The following is a 14,404-nucleotide window of genomic DNA, read 5'->3' as shown; positions in this document are numbered from 1 at the left end:
CGTACACAAGGTGCTTGCGATGATGTAGCCAGCAACGTGTCCTCTCAATCCTTTCCCTTCTTGACTTATTAAAGCTTGCCAAGGGGGTTTGACCGAGTGGATCCAGAGAGTGTTCAATGCAACATTGCGGGAGGGAGTGGTTCCAGCCACCCTGAAAGAGGCGGTGATCTGACCGCTCCTGAAAAAGCCCACCCTGGACCCACTGGTCTGCGACAATTACCAACCGGTCGCAAATATACACCACTTAGGGAAGGTGATTGAGACAGCTGTGGTGCAGCAATTGCAAGTACTCTTGGATGAAACAGATTATCCTGACCCATTCCAATCTAGATTCAGGCCTGGTTATGGGACTGAATCGGCCTTGGTCGCCTTGATGGATAACCTTTATCAGGAGAAGAATAGGGGAAGGGTGACCCTGTTACTCTTATTTGATCTCTCAGCGGCTTTTAATGCCATTGACCATGGTATCCTTCTGGGCCAACTTGGTGAGATGGGTATCGGAGGCATCGGAGTGGTTCTGATCCTATCTCCAGTATCATTTTTGGAGAATAGCATTGGGTGATTGTCTTTTTGCTCCCTGGCAGTTGTGCTGTGGGGTGCCGCAGGCTACCATCTTGTCCCCCATGCTGTTTAACATGAAGCCCTTGGGAGCAGTCATCAGGAGATTTGGGGTAAGGTGTTGGCAGTAAGCTGATGATACCCAGCTCTATTTCTCTGTAACATCTGAATCGGGAGAGGACGTGCAAACCCTGGACCATTGCCTAGACTCAGTGGTGGGTGGGATGAGGGCCAATAAACTGAGTCTGTATCCTAGAAAGATGGAGGCGCTGTGGGTTGGTGGTTCCCAAGTTCAGATAATTGGTCTGTTGCCTGCTTTAGATGGGATTGTACTCCCTCTGAAAGAGCAGGTCCACAGTCTGGGGGTACTCCTGGAGCCCAGGTGACCTCAGTGGCTAGTAGTGCCTTTTACCACCTTCGGCTGGTAAGACAGCTGAGGCCATTTCTGGACCAGGATAGCCTGACCACTGTTGTCCATGCACTGGTAACCTCCAGGCAGGATTATTGTAATGTGCTCTATGTGGGACTGCCCTTGAGGTTGGTCCAGAAGCTGCAGCTGGTGCAAAATGTGGCAGCGAGATTGCTCACTGGGGCAGGGTATCACCAACATGTCACCCTGCTGAGAAAGAACTGCACTGGCTGCCTGTTTGCTGCCAGGCCAAGTTCAAGGTTCTAGTTTTGGTGTAGAAAGCCCTATACAGTTTGGGACTAGGATACCTGAAAGACTGTCTTATCCCTTATATACCCAGTCGATCACTGTGCTCTGCAGGTGAGGGCCTCCTGCAGATACCATCTTATCAGGAGGTTCATTCTGCACAATATAGGAAACGGACCTTTAATGTGGCAGCACCTACCCTGTGGAATTCCCTACCCTTAAATATTAGACCAGGCAGCATCACTGCTATTTTTTCGGCGCCTACTGAAGACCTTTCTCTTTCAACGAGCCTTTTAAATTGAGACCTTATCCCAGTCTGCATCTGTGTTGGAATTGCTTTTTAATACGTTTTTTAATTTTTTTTAAAATGCTTTTAACCTTTTTTTCTTTTTTAAGATGTCTTCAAAGCTTTTTTTAAAAAGTTTTTAAAGATGTTTTGTTTTAATGTATTTTAAAGTCTGTTTTTATGATATTTTAAAGTGTTTTTAGTGCTTTTGTTTGCCGCCCTGGGCTCCTGCTGGGAGGAAGAGTGGGTTATAAATCAAATAATAAATAAATAAATAAATAAATAAATCTGTATTCTTAGACAGGAACTGTCCATAAGAGAACCTTGACAAATCTCATTTGTGTGAGAAAACTTCACCCTGTAATTAAAAGAATTCACTTGCATGGAACTATAGTTACCCCCACACCACCCCCACTACACAATTTCTTAATATTGATGACATATGAAACTAAACTACCCTACCTATAACATCCATATGGTTATGCTGAAGCATCTAACCTGATTCCGAGACTTTCTTGCAAATAAACCATCCAAACAAATGCTGGAATCAGATGTAATGGATGGATGAAAGCATTCCAAAGGACTATCAACTGTGGAGAGCCACATTTAAGACAGTCCCTCATTTCACAGCAGAAATCACAAAAACCATGCCAACTGAGGTGCTTTTTTCTTCTTCTGAGGGTGGGAGGAAGGAGAGACTCTACTTGCCAACACTAATTATAAAGCCACAGAGATGCACTTTTTCAAATGTCTATCTGTGTGTGAGAGAGGAACCATGTCTATGAAGAGTGCACTTTTTATGCTTTCAAATCCTTAATCCTGTTTGGAGCTGTCAGTGGGGGTTAATGGAAGCTTTGGATAGGAGAATTCCAATCTGGTTGGCAGATGGATAGGTTGGTTATAGCTGCATAACTATGTCTTGCCTGCAGGCACAATTCAGAACACTGTTAAAGCAATATAAAGTCGCTGTCAAGCTGAACCATTTGGATCAGTAGCAAGGAGAAATAATAATAAAAGGAGTTCATTTCTGGGCCCTGTGTGTTCATGCTAGTATGCAGAAACTGATTAATTGTCATCGTGTGCTGGTCGGCTGTACCTCCAGTTCCTAGTTCTGGAGTAGATTTTGCATGCTAATATAATCATTCTCTCTCTTGAGACATTAGCAAATAATCAAATGAAAAACAGGATCATAATTTACTGAGATTCGGGCAATTCACTATGCAAATTTGACTTGTTATTGCTGCTGCCTCGTTAATCTGAATGCCTTTGACAAACTCCTTTGATTTATGAACTCATGACAACTCCAATGTGTATATATTTTGCTAGATTGACATTATCATTAAGAGTGGGTGGACTGAGCTCACATGAATGGCTGATTTTATTCGCTGGTGTCGGCTGCTCAACAGCTGAGCATCTCCTTCGCACAAAGCCCCCAAGCGCAAGGCTCTTCCCATCTACCCATCCATTCATCATCTCGATGTTAATTGGCCCAGGCTTTAAGCAAATTTTCAACACGATTTAAAGGCATGATGACACTGATTACTGACCCTCTGCCATACGGTGCCTATTGATTAACCTGACAGAGATGATGAGCTTGAGGGAAACTAGGTGTGTGGGGACCTCAAAGCAAAAATATATATTGTTTATGCAGGCAAAACACTTGTCATTATCCCAGAGGCCAGAATTGGTCTTTAAAACATGCTATTGCCTTTAAAACCTGCATCCAATAAGGAAAATGCATGCTTGCTTTTGGGGGAGAAAATCAGTTACAAATGACTTGTCATGTGCAGTCCCCATTTTAGCAGAGCTCCTGGTGACAAACAAATCTCTTCTAAACAAGTAGGACTTATGCAAGTCAACATATATGAATACACATTAGTTCAAACACAAGAATATTGTGGGAGGATGAGTGAAGAGAGAAGAGAAATAAAATGCACTGGTAGGGATTAAGCATGTATAGCCTGACATGAGTATTTCTGGTCTATAAACTGAGACACAGCGGCAGCACAGTCAGTTTGCAACTAATTTCATAAGTACCCAAGGACAATTTATAAGTTCAAACACAACATTCCAGGCACTTTGGTAGGCTCATGTTTGGTTGCCAGTATTCCAGGCAAGATTTTTTTGTGCCCAAATTGGATTTCCTCATCTTGTGAGACACAGCAAAGGGTGAGCAAGAGAGGGTTGGAAAAATTCATTTGAATTACTTTGTGACTCTGCCAAAATATGGATTAAAGAGAAGGAGGGAAATAAATGCCAATCTAATAGTTGTAGGGGAGTAAAACTCTTATAGTCCCTTTCCAATAACCTTTGTAAGTGATAGATGAGTCCTAGAGCCTTGCTACTGTAAAGGGACCATCAGCATCCCGATTTCATAAATGCAGTTTGGCAGTTTATAAATCTCAGCTCTTTCAAAACGCACTAGTATGAAAACTGACACAGCTCATGTAAAAGTAAATGTAAAGTTCTTTACAAAAATTATGGGCTCAACACCCAATTAAACCATTTAACAGACTTCATTCTTATCACAAGAGGAAAAGTGTATTTATGACTAAAACACAGCCTTTGCAAAGTTAGGGATTTGAAGAGAAGAATCAGGAAGCAATGTCAAACAGAAACAAACCACAGACAAGTTCACCAAACTATAGAGATTAGCTTGAACCTTAGGGATTATTCTTAACAAGAGGGATGTGGTTCAGCTGTGTCAACAATCTGCTCTCGGAACATTCAACACATTGCAATAAATCAGAAATGCTGGCTACACTTTCTAGCTCTTAGGAGCTTCATTTAAATAGTAAGACACTATACTCATAAGACACTTAATATTTAGGCAAATAAGGCTCCAATTTACATTAAGGGGAAAGTATGTGAATGAAACAAACATTACAGGTAGCCTCCCTAGTAATCTGATCCACTTCTATAAGAAATGGGTTTGTTTCCTATAAATGTAGAATACAGGAGCTCATGAGTAACTCCTGAGCTTTTACAGAAGTTTTAAAGAAACAAATAGGCAATTAGTATTGAGGTGTGTATGGAGGGGGGGGCAGAACAAAATTGTAATCTTCTTACCACATTGAATCATGTTATCTTATGAAGTGAATACTATATTTATATCATTATTAGTCATATCTAATTCACTGCATTCACTGCAACTAGCATTCACTGCAACGGAGCTGGATATAAAAATTTCACCAAATCATAGGGCAAATCAGAGTCACTCTTGTTCATTTCAAATTATTAACATCAAAAAATACAGTTAAAATAGCTGGAATACTTCAGTATAATACACTTGGATGTCTAAAAGGCTCCATGTATGTGAAAATGATAAAATATTCTCACAATGATTTAAGATTAACATAATCAGATTTTTTTTAATAAAAAGAAGCAGCCTAGATTATTTTAACAGTAATAAGTTTCATCTAACAAACATAGTCTCTTTAAAAAGAAAATCCTGCTTCACATTTCTTTTCCAGGAATTTAAAAGGAAACAGAAGCGGTACATTTTAAAATATTCAAGGTTTCAAACCTTGCATGCTAGTTAGCCAGTTCATTTTGGTAGCATCTTAGTTATACAAATATACATCTAGAGAACCTCTGAATATAATTTTCCACATATTGAATGAAGAACATTTGCTTCTGCTAATCAGGACATCTGGTTATTTTTGTAACTCAGACATCTGCATTAAGCAGAGCTGTTTGTTAATTTTCCTAACAAGAGGTTAGATCAGAACTACAGAAACATAAAAGAATCATTTACAGGTTTTCCACATAAACAGTCAATTTTAGAATTCTTTTCAAACATTTATTTTTGTTCATTTTTACATCATACATTTTTATAGCTGAAAGCTGTAGAACCATATTTACCAGTGTGTTTTTAGAATCATATGATAATAGGTAAACTACAATACCAATGGTAAGTTATCTTTAAGCTGTCTATCTAAACCTCTATTTTTATTCCCCGCATCTCTTACATTTTCTCTCCTAGTTTTTTTCCTTAAAATTCCTCCTTAAAATTTTAAGTAAATCCACTTTTGGCTTTCCATAATAGCAAAATGTTGAAAGGTACAATTTGCGGGCTCAGCTTTAACTTCGAACAGAAGTATAGAAAAGTGGGAGGGAAAGGGAAGGCCTAGATCACAAACAATTGGAATTATTCTTTGCTTGTTTGTTCCACTTTGATTCCTTTGTTTGAACACACAATACTTTCAAAAATGCTGGATTCCAGTACACAGAAGACCGCATCTATGAATTGGTCACTTTCATTCTCCTCTCTGCAGGGCAATTCAAAAATTTTATGAGCTCTGGTGAAGACTAAAAAGAGTTGTTTTCCTGAATATTCTGAGCACTTTCTGAGCAGAGAAAGAACAGCACAGAACCAGGCTGTGAACCAATAGTGACAGATCACAGGGGTATCAAAAACATATTTCTATCACCAATAAGAGGCAGAAGGAGCCAATAGGTCCGAGGAGGTTTTTTATATTAAAATGCTCTACATACAGATTCTCCTCTTCTCAGTATAATGGCTTCATCTGCATGGGAACTGCAGGCATTTGAAAAAAATGAGGTAGGCTCTGCACATTCTGTATCAATCTTTCCAAATACAACTTTCTAACTTTTACTCCAATATTTCCAACTGAAACATGAGGCCAGATCTAATGCCCCTTAAATTACCTGGAACCTCATATCTCCCCACACCTCTGCCCCATAAAACCTATCCAGAATTTGTTTTTCTAGTGCTTACATCATATACCATCTTTAGATTCCCATGACCTTGTAACATACTACACATTTGCTGTGCAAACCTGCTTCCCTGCCTGGTGTCCTAATGCCTCTCCCACAAGATCACCTTCAGATCCAAGGCAACCCTTTGATTAAAGCAACCAGGTCATTCTGCTAAGAGAAAACTGCCGTGAGAATGGGGATTCAGACGCAGAACTTGGTAGAACTGAGTGCTGAAAATGCATGAATGTTATGACTCAAGTATATACATGCTCCAGTTGACGCCTGTTTCTAGTTTAATGTCCCTCCTTGCCCAGCTCTTTGTATGTTGTACCTAACTATTTGCAGCATAGCAATCTGAAGAACTGAGCTAGCAAAGAACAGTTATTTCTAGAGAGAAATGCAAGACGGAGCTGATAAGCATTGTCTTGTGGTCCCCTGCTGGAAATAACTGCTCTTGGTTGGCTCAACTCCTCAGATCGCTATGTTGTAAGTTCATCTTGAGGAGTTTCCAGTAAAAATGCTTAAGGAATTCAATTTCTGTAAATTCCAGTGCAACCTGATCCACACATCCTGGACTAATGTGCAGACTGGAACATGATTATGTTTCAGATTTTGAACTTCTGTGAATTTTGCAGTGAAGTTCTAAATTTTAAAAAGTATGCATTAAAGGCATCAAAATGTATTTTAATATAAAATGCATTTAGAAATGTGAATAAGATATTATTTAAATACTTATTTTTGTGATAAATATTTAAATTCAAATTTTGAATCATATTAAAATGTGCATATTAATACAGAAACAGAACAGATTTATGAATGAACATCTGCAAAACTGACACAAACCAGAAATAGACTGATTAATCCTTCTCTACTTTCTGGCTGATCCGCAACCACATTTCCTTACTACCTGCACCGCACCAGAAACTATGTTCTATGCCAAAATATAAAGCATTCGTTCCAAGGCTTAAAGCTGCTGTTCCCATTCCCCCCTTCTCAACTTGTGATGGTCCCTCCCCTCATCCATCTCCCTTTCTGATGTATCTGCTTTCTGGTTACCTGCCTTCATGAAGCAGTGTACAATTATGTACACCCCTTGGAAGCCTACAGTCTAGAAATCAGTTTTGCTGTTTAAAATAAAGGGTAGGACTGTACACTACTGTTTTACTGCAAAATGCATCCCTATCCTGTTCAGAAGATTGTCTACTATGCTACATTTTATGCCCATCCCTTTAGACCCACATACATTTTAGAAGAGTGTGAAAGATTCCACAGTAATTTAAGGTTCACTGGGGGACCTGCTACTAAAGATGAGGGAGCACGGTGGGAAGGGGGAGAAGAACTGTGGAGAAAGCTACTACATATCATTAGAGGATATAACTACTGCTTCACCTTGCTCATTGTGTAGTGATTGAGAGAGGCTGCTTGGCCAGGTTAAAGCAGCAGCTGACCCCCACACCCAGCACAAAGACAGCAGATTACTAATGCATTGTGCTTGAGGGATGTGGCAGATCACCACAGTAAAAGATACAGGGTTTTGCACACATACACACAGACACAGAAGCTTTTCTTCCTGTTCTAACTTACTCTGTTTTCAGGATGCAGCACATGGAGGGCTCCAAGCACGCACACAAAAAGCTATGGAGGAATCCAATATGTTTCACCCAGCATGGAACAAAATTCCATGTGAATCATATAATGGTGCCAACTTATAATGCATCATTCATGTATTGTACTGAAATTTATCCACTGCTCATTTTACCGTACTGTACTGTAAATCCTTATAAACAGGGGTTTCAATTAACAAAATTCTGACTTTGGAAAGAAATCTATCCATCAAGTGTTTCAAAAAGAATAAACATTTCCCCAATGACTGGGACAGGGGATGTTAGTTTCCCTATGGTTCCATCAAACAACTTTAACATGAAAGGCACATATGTGACTGTTATATGTGCACCTAAGAGGTCTTGTTCCTTAAAGCCAGTCAGAATTTTGGTTTTTAAAGAAAATTGTACAGCATTAAGCCAGAGTGTATTAAAAGCCACTATTCACGCTCTCTTGCCTGGACATGAATGGCCTATTAAACCTACAACATATCTGTTTTAGTTAACTTCTGGATGGGGAGGGGACCAGGAAAGAAACAAAATGTACTTAAATGCTGGGCTTCCCTCCCGCCCCACCCCCCCGGGTTGAATGCCTTTCATCCAATAATGCATTCAAAGCAGTGACCCAGCAAATGGAATGAAAAAGCAATCTTCCGTCTGAGTGCCACATTATCCTTCCTATTCAGTATTCTCTGAGAGAAATCTCAATCAGCTGGGTGTGTGTGTGTGTGTGTGTGTGTGTAAGAGACAGAGCAGCCCATTGCTGGGTTAATTAAACATTTGACTTCAACACCCTCCCATCATTAAGCAAATAAAAACAGATAATTCAAACCACACTTCATACACAAGGTACACAACAGACGTCAAAAATTTAGAGAGACCCAGGCCCCTTGGGGAGCTCCACTGGGGAGATAATCAGTTTAAATCTTAGCTGGTTTATCAATTATTCTATTGATTAAAGTGGGGTGATTATGCAAGTCTCTGTGTTGCCACATGGGATAGATGTCAGAGCAAGACAAACTCAGAAGGCTCAAAACACTCTTAGAAGGCCAAGAGACCAATATGAGTTCATTATAACTCACTTGAGGCACACAGATGAGACAATTGATTTAGTTTTGTTTATTTCAGGGTGATAGAAGTGTTTCTGATCAGTATGCAGCAGTATGGTTATCTCAGTTGAATCTTAAAAAAATGCATGCCTTGGAATTTAGGCATATTTTCCTACATATTCAAATAGAAAACTTATCCTTGGAATATGTTTTATAGATGCTAGTTCAACACTGCAACAAGAATGCAGAATTTCTGATGCTTAAACACAATCATTTATGCGTCTTACAGCATTCTGTATGAGCAACTAACTTAACTGAGTGAGGAGGACAGCCATGGCACTAGACTTCTTCATCAGCATTCCAAGTCAAAAGCTCACATACCTAATAATCTGGGGGAGAAACCTCCGCTTTAAAACAGATCGGATTTTAGCAAAAATATACAACTAACATTATAAAATAGTTTGGGCAAGGCCAGGCTAAAAAAGGAGCAGAGCTATATAGTCACTGCAGTGCAATCAAGAAAAGAGCTTCTGTTCATACCACCCAATTTTTCGGAAGTCCAGTAAGAGGGAAAAATAGAGTTTGTAAAATTTGGGGGAAATAACAAAAAATAAACATTCTATGAGTTTATAATCAGAAACAGTGTGTATTACATATGGATTCCTAAGAGGAGAAAACAGTATATTATTTTCTGTTTAAACGACAGTGGTTCAGGGTGGCTAATTTTGTCTGCAATTACTATGACTCTTACTGTGTAATGCTATCTTCCTTTTAAAAACTTGGTGTTACTACTGTTATAACAATATTCATTTTCTGAACTTCTCCATGAACATGAGTTTCTTTCACTTCTGCTAGACCATGACATTTTACACTCTATTTATAAAGATAAACACATATAAATAATGTAGATTTCATTTTCATCTTTCATTTTTTCCTGTTTGCTAAATGCTTAAAAATGCACTTAAGTACCTTAAGTATTCAGGAGCTGACAGCTCTCTCATACACTCTAGGTATATTTGTAATTGTTGTTTCAGTTTCCTTGTAAAAACCCTTAAAATGTATAATTAAAAATGAAATGAAATATATCCTGAACTACCTAAGTTATGCATAACTCGCGTCATGTTCTTATTTGCAACACACTTTATTACTGTGCTAGATATACTTTAATCCCAAATCCATCCCCAAAATGTTAATTGTTTTAACATTCAACAGAAATATTACATCTTGATTTTGAAAGTTTTATTTAAGCTGAAGAATTCCATGATGACTCATACCTCTTGCAAGAGGACATCTACCAGATTCGCCCCCACCCCACTACAATCCAAAACAAAAAAACAACCTCCAAGGCTGCTAAAGATTTCAGGTACCAAACACCTGGGTGAATAAAAATATTTTCAGATTCCATTTAAAAGATGCTACCCCACACAGCCATAAAGCTCACTGGGTGACCTTGGGCCAGTCACTGCCTCTCAGCCTCAGAGAAAGGCAATGGTAAACCCCCTCTGAATACTGCTTATCATGAAAACCCTATTCATAGGGTTGCCATAAGTCGGAATCGACTTGAAGGCATTCCATTTCCATTTTGCTATACAGAAAGCCCTGCTGCAGTTCATCCCCCTCCCCCCAGGACTGGTCATTGGTGGGAGCACCAATAGGTCCTCCCCCACAGATCTTAAAGCCCACATTGGTTGGTATGCATAATAAAATTAGCTTGTACCAGGAGCAGTGGGTGGTTTGTTTTTTCACTCCTAAAGCTAGAAGTCTAAGCTGTTATTCAAGTGGTATTCAGCACCTGCAACTGGAACTCAATCTGTACAGAAATAAGAAATATCATTGGATGCAAATAACCAAAAGACCCTTTAGGCAGCAGCAGATGGCACGGTGGGGCTGTGCTACTCACCTGACCTCCGTCCAGCTGAGTGTTTGCAGCATACTGGGATGGAGAGGAGAGGGGAGGGGCATAGCAGCAGCAAAGTTGGTGCAGTGCAAATAGTTACTGTAAACCGCCCAGAGAGCTTCGGCTATGGGGCGGTATACAAGTATAATAAATAAATAAACAAACAAACAAACAAGCCAGCGGGAGTGTTGGATTGGGCTCCACTAGTACATGTGCACCACTGCGCCATCACCACTGCCCCCCCCCATCCTGATAGGTTGCAGCAACTCAGTTGGACAGAGGTCAGGTGAGAAGCGTAGCCTTATCTCACTGTTTGCTGCTGCCTTTACGTATACAGCTTAGATGTCTTAAAGGAGCTGTACCTCAGGAAGGTCTTGAGATGACAACTTATGTATTAGCAGCAGCCTGGATGAATATATGTCAGCAATGGAAAAAACAGATCCATCTTCAATAAAGGCCTGGATAACAAGAATCTGGGTTATTGCTTATGTGACTAACTAACATAATAAAGATCAGAGAAAGTTAACAGGATAACTTTACTGAGAAATGGAGTTTATTGTTTCAGTTCAAAATAAACTGCAAGGTGCATTTAACCCATATACATTTTTAGGTGAAAGATTGAAAGCATTAATCTAGTAGTTGCACATGACAAAATGTCAAATATATTTATATGCTCATCTCTTTTGGTCTGATACTCTTGATTAGTGTTTTGAATTTTGAGTCACTTGTTTATAAATGCTTAATTATGATAAAATGTAAGAATGAAGTATTTAGAACAATTGTGAATGTGAATCAAAGTAATATATTTAACAAGGAATGAGAGAGATTGGAAATAACCCTGTACAGGGGGAAGTATCAGGTCTACTGAAGTGGATGTAATTTATAATTTATAAAGCCAGGGAGATGCTCCTCGATCCATCATTGTCACCAGAGGCCCAGGTGACCTCAGTGGCTAGGAATGCCTTTTACCAGGTTTGGCCAGTAAGACAGCTGCAGCTGTTTCTGGACCAGGATAGTCTGACCACTGTTGTCGATGCACTGGTAACCTCCAGGATGTATTATTGTAATGCACTCTATGTGGGGCTGCCCTTGAGGTTGGTTTGGAAGCTTCAGCCTGGTGCAAAATGTGGCAGTGCAACTGCTCACTGGGGCAGGGTATCACCAACATGTTACCCCGCTGCTGAAAGAATTGCACTGGCTGCCCATTAGCTACCGGGCCAAGTTCAGGGTTCTAGTTTTGGTTTACAAAGCCCTACACAGTTTGGGACCAGGATAGCTGAAATATCATCTTACCTCTTATATACCCAGTCAATCACTGCACTCTGAATCTTATCAGGAGGTCTGTTCTGCACAACAGAGGAAGCGGCCCTTCATTGTTGTGGCACCAACACTTTGGAATTCCCTCACCTTAAATATTAGACAGGCACCATCTCTGTTATCTTTTCAATGCTTACTGAAGACCTTCTTCTTTCAACAAGCCTTTTAAGTAGAGACTTTATCCCAGTCTACATCTGTGTTGGAATTGCATTTTAAGATGTTTTTAAAGTTGTTTTTTAAAAGATGTTTTTAAGATGCTTTGTTTTAATATGTTTTAAAGTCTTTTCTTTTAAGATGTTTTAAATTGCTTTTAGTGTTTTTGTTTGCCACCCTGGGCTCCTTCTGGGAGGAAGGGCAGGATATAAATTAAATACATTAATAATAGAGTTATGATGTATGGCCTATTTAGAATTATTGTGTCAAGCATTTTTGGAATTTTATTAATCTTTTTGTACATTATTTTATCAGTAAGATAAAGTCACAATGTCTGATGCTAGCAATGGTTTCCATCTTGACTAGCACCTTGCCTTTACAACTGTAACTCCTACTGCTAAGGAACCCCCAGGTAGATTGACTCAGCACTTCACTATGCAACGTGATCTTAACGCAAGGTTAAAAGGCACCCTGATCTTCCATCCCCCAAATGATGCTGGCAACAGCAATGTATACTATACACCACTGTACAAATCAACAACTAGCTTTATTTTTACCATTAGACACTATCTGACACCAAGAGCACATAAATACAGGGATTGAACCAAGATACTGAATCAGTGGCTAAGTTTTATCTTGGAGTTACAGTAGGGCCCCGCTTACCGGCGCTTCGCTTTCTGGCATTCCGCTAATGCGGCGGCTTTCAATTCCCCACTTTAAAGCCAGTTTTGCGCTTTTGCGGCACTTTGCTGCATTTTCACACGACGCGCCCATTATTCTCAATGGGTTCCGCTTTACGGCGATTTCCGCTTTACGGTGGCAGTCCGGAACGGAACCTGCCGTATAAGTGGGGCCTGCCTGTACTGACTAGTTAGAAACCTAGAGGAAAAGGTATGACTCAGGAAACACAAGCTTGCTCTTCCTCACTATTAGGAATAGGTTAAACATGCAAGCAACACTGGAATTACATGCAAATCCAATTATCGATTTAAGGGTTCCCCCCTTTAGTTCTCCCATCTCTTGCAAAGCCAGCTTAAAAAAAACCAACTTACATTATTATGCTGTATTTTACCCTCACCACGAGAAATACTAAGGGTGCTATTTGTAATTGTATTCTTTTAAGAGGTTTGTTCTCTGCAGCTGTTTTCTGCTTGCAGTGTATTTTGTGTAATCAGCACATCATCATAAATACATTGGCTGTTCCCCTGAGGGGAGCTGTCAGTGTTTAATTTACAGAACAACCTGGCCAATGTGAATTCTAACGCTACTGCACTAAGGCAAGGAGTTACCACACTCAGGGAAAAAAAAACAGGTTTCTATGAATTTTTATATCAAGAGCTGGTCCCAGGACAATTTCGCTTCAGAAATAGATTATTTTAAAAAGCTTTTTGCACTGTGTATGGAATAGATTCTTTACCACTTACAACTTAACTCTCCCCTACAGGCATTAAGGAGACTTAGACTTTCTACAGAAAACACTTACTTTGGTAAACTTCAACCAGCAGGAGGCAGTGAGGCTTCCTTAATAAAACCATGTTTTGCTGAAATTAATGAATGATACCCATGCCAAATGCCATTCTGTTCAATGAAGTAATAAGGGCTCCAGTTTTTACAACTCATGTTTACTTGTAACTTCTGCAAAATTAAGATTTCATCCTTGAAGGGAAACACTATAAATATATATCTCCACCCCTTAAGAACTGCTTCATGCTATTATTGGCTTGGTAAATTGACATTTCAGCTGAGTGACACACAGGTGTTTAGGAGAGTTCTCTTTGACAAAGCCCTGTGCACGCAGCAACCTGGAGACTGTGTTTGCTGATGCAATATTTACCGAAAAAGAAAAAGAAGTAGGCATCTAAAGCAACATCTGGATGTTGAAAATTAGGGCAGCAGCAACTTATTTAAGGCAAAATCGGGGAAGAAATTTAAAACTGCTGCTTGTGCCTAAGAACCTTTCATTTTTTTCCAGCCCTAAACATGTGAGATCTTTCATATTCTGATATATTAAAGGCCTGAAAACTCATGGAATACTTGAAAATGGAAGTCTGGCAGCATACTAACAGCACAGTGTTACACAAGTTTATTTGGAATTAAACCATGCTACATTTTAATGATGTTTACACCCAAGTAAGCATGCATAGTTACTCATTGTGTTGATAAATG

At 39.6% G+C, this 14,404-nt stretch overlaps 1 protein-coding gene across 10 annotated transcripts in view; it reads right to left on the bottom strand.

Annotated features, from left to right (window-relative positions):
* Nucleotides 1-14,404, bottom strand: part of BTRC (beta-transducin repeat containing E3 ubiquitin protein ligase) — a 160,922-nt gene that overhangs the window by 86,254 nt on the left and 60,264 nt on the right. For 6 of the 10 annotated variants that reach the window (XM_061636215.1, XM_061636210.1, XM_061636208.1 and 3 more), the window contains one exon: nt 11,131-11,226. The exons of the other annotated variants lie outside the window; for them this stretch is intronic. In XM_061636215.1, the coding sequence (XP_061492199.1) occupies nt 11,131-11,226 (96 nt within the window). The remainder of the gene's footprint in view (nt 1-11,130; nt 11,227-14,404) is intronic. 10 annotated transcript variants of the gene reach the window in all.

The sequence above is a fragment of the Rhineura floridana genome, chromosome 7 (assembly GCF_030035675.1).
Source record: "Rhineura floridana isolate rRhiFlo1 chromosome 7, rRhiFlo1.hap2, whole genome shotgun sequence".
In the NCBI taxonomy this organism is placed as follows: Eukaryota; Metazoa; Chordata; class Lepidosauria; order Squamata; family Rhineuridae; genus Rhineura; species Rhineura floridana.
Note: the sequence above shows the minus strand (reverse complement) of the source record. Positions and strands in the feature narration are given on the sequence as shown.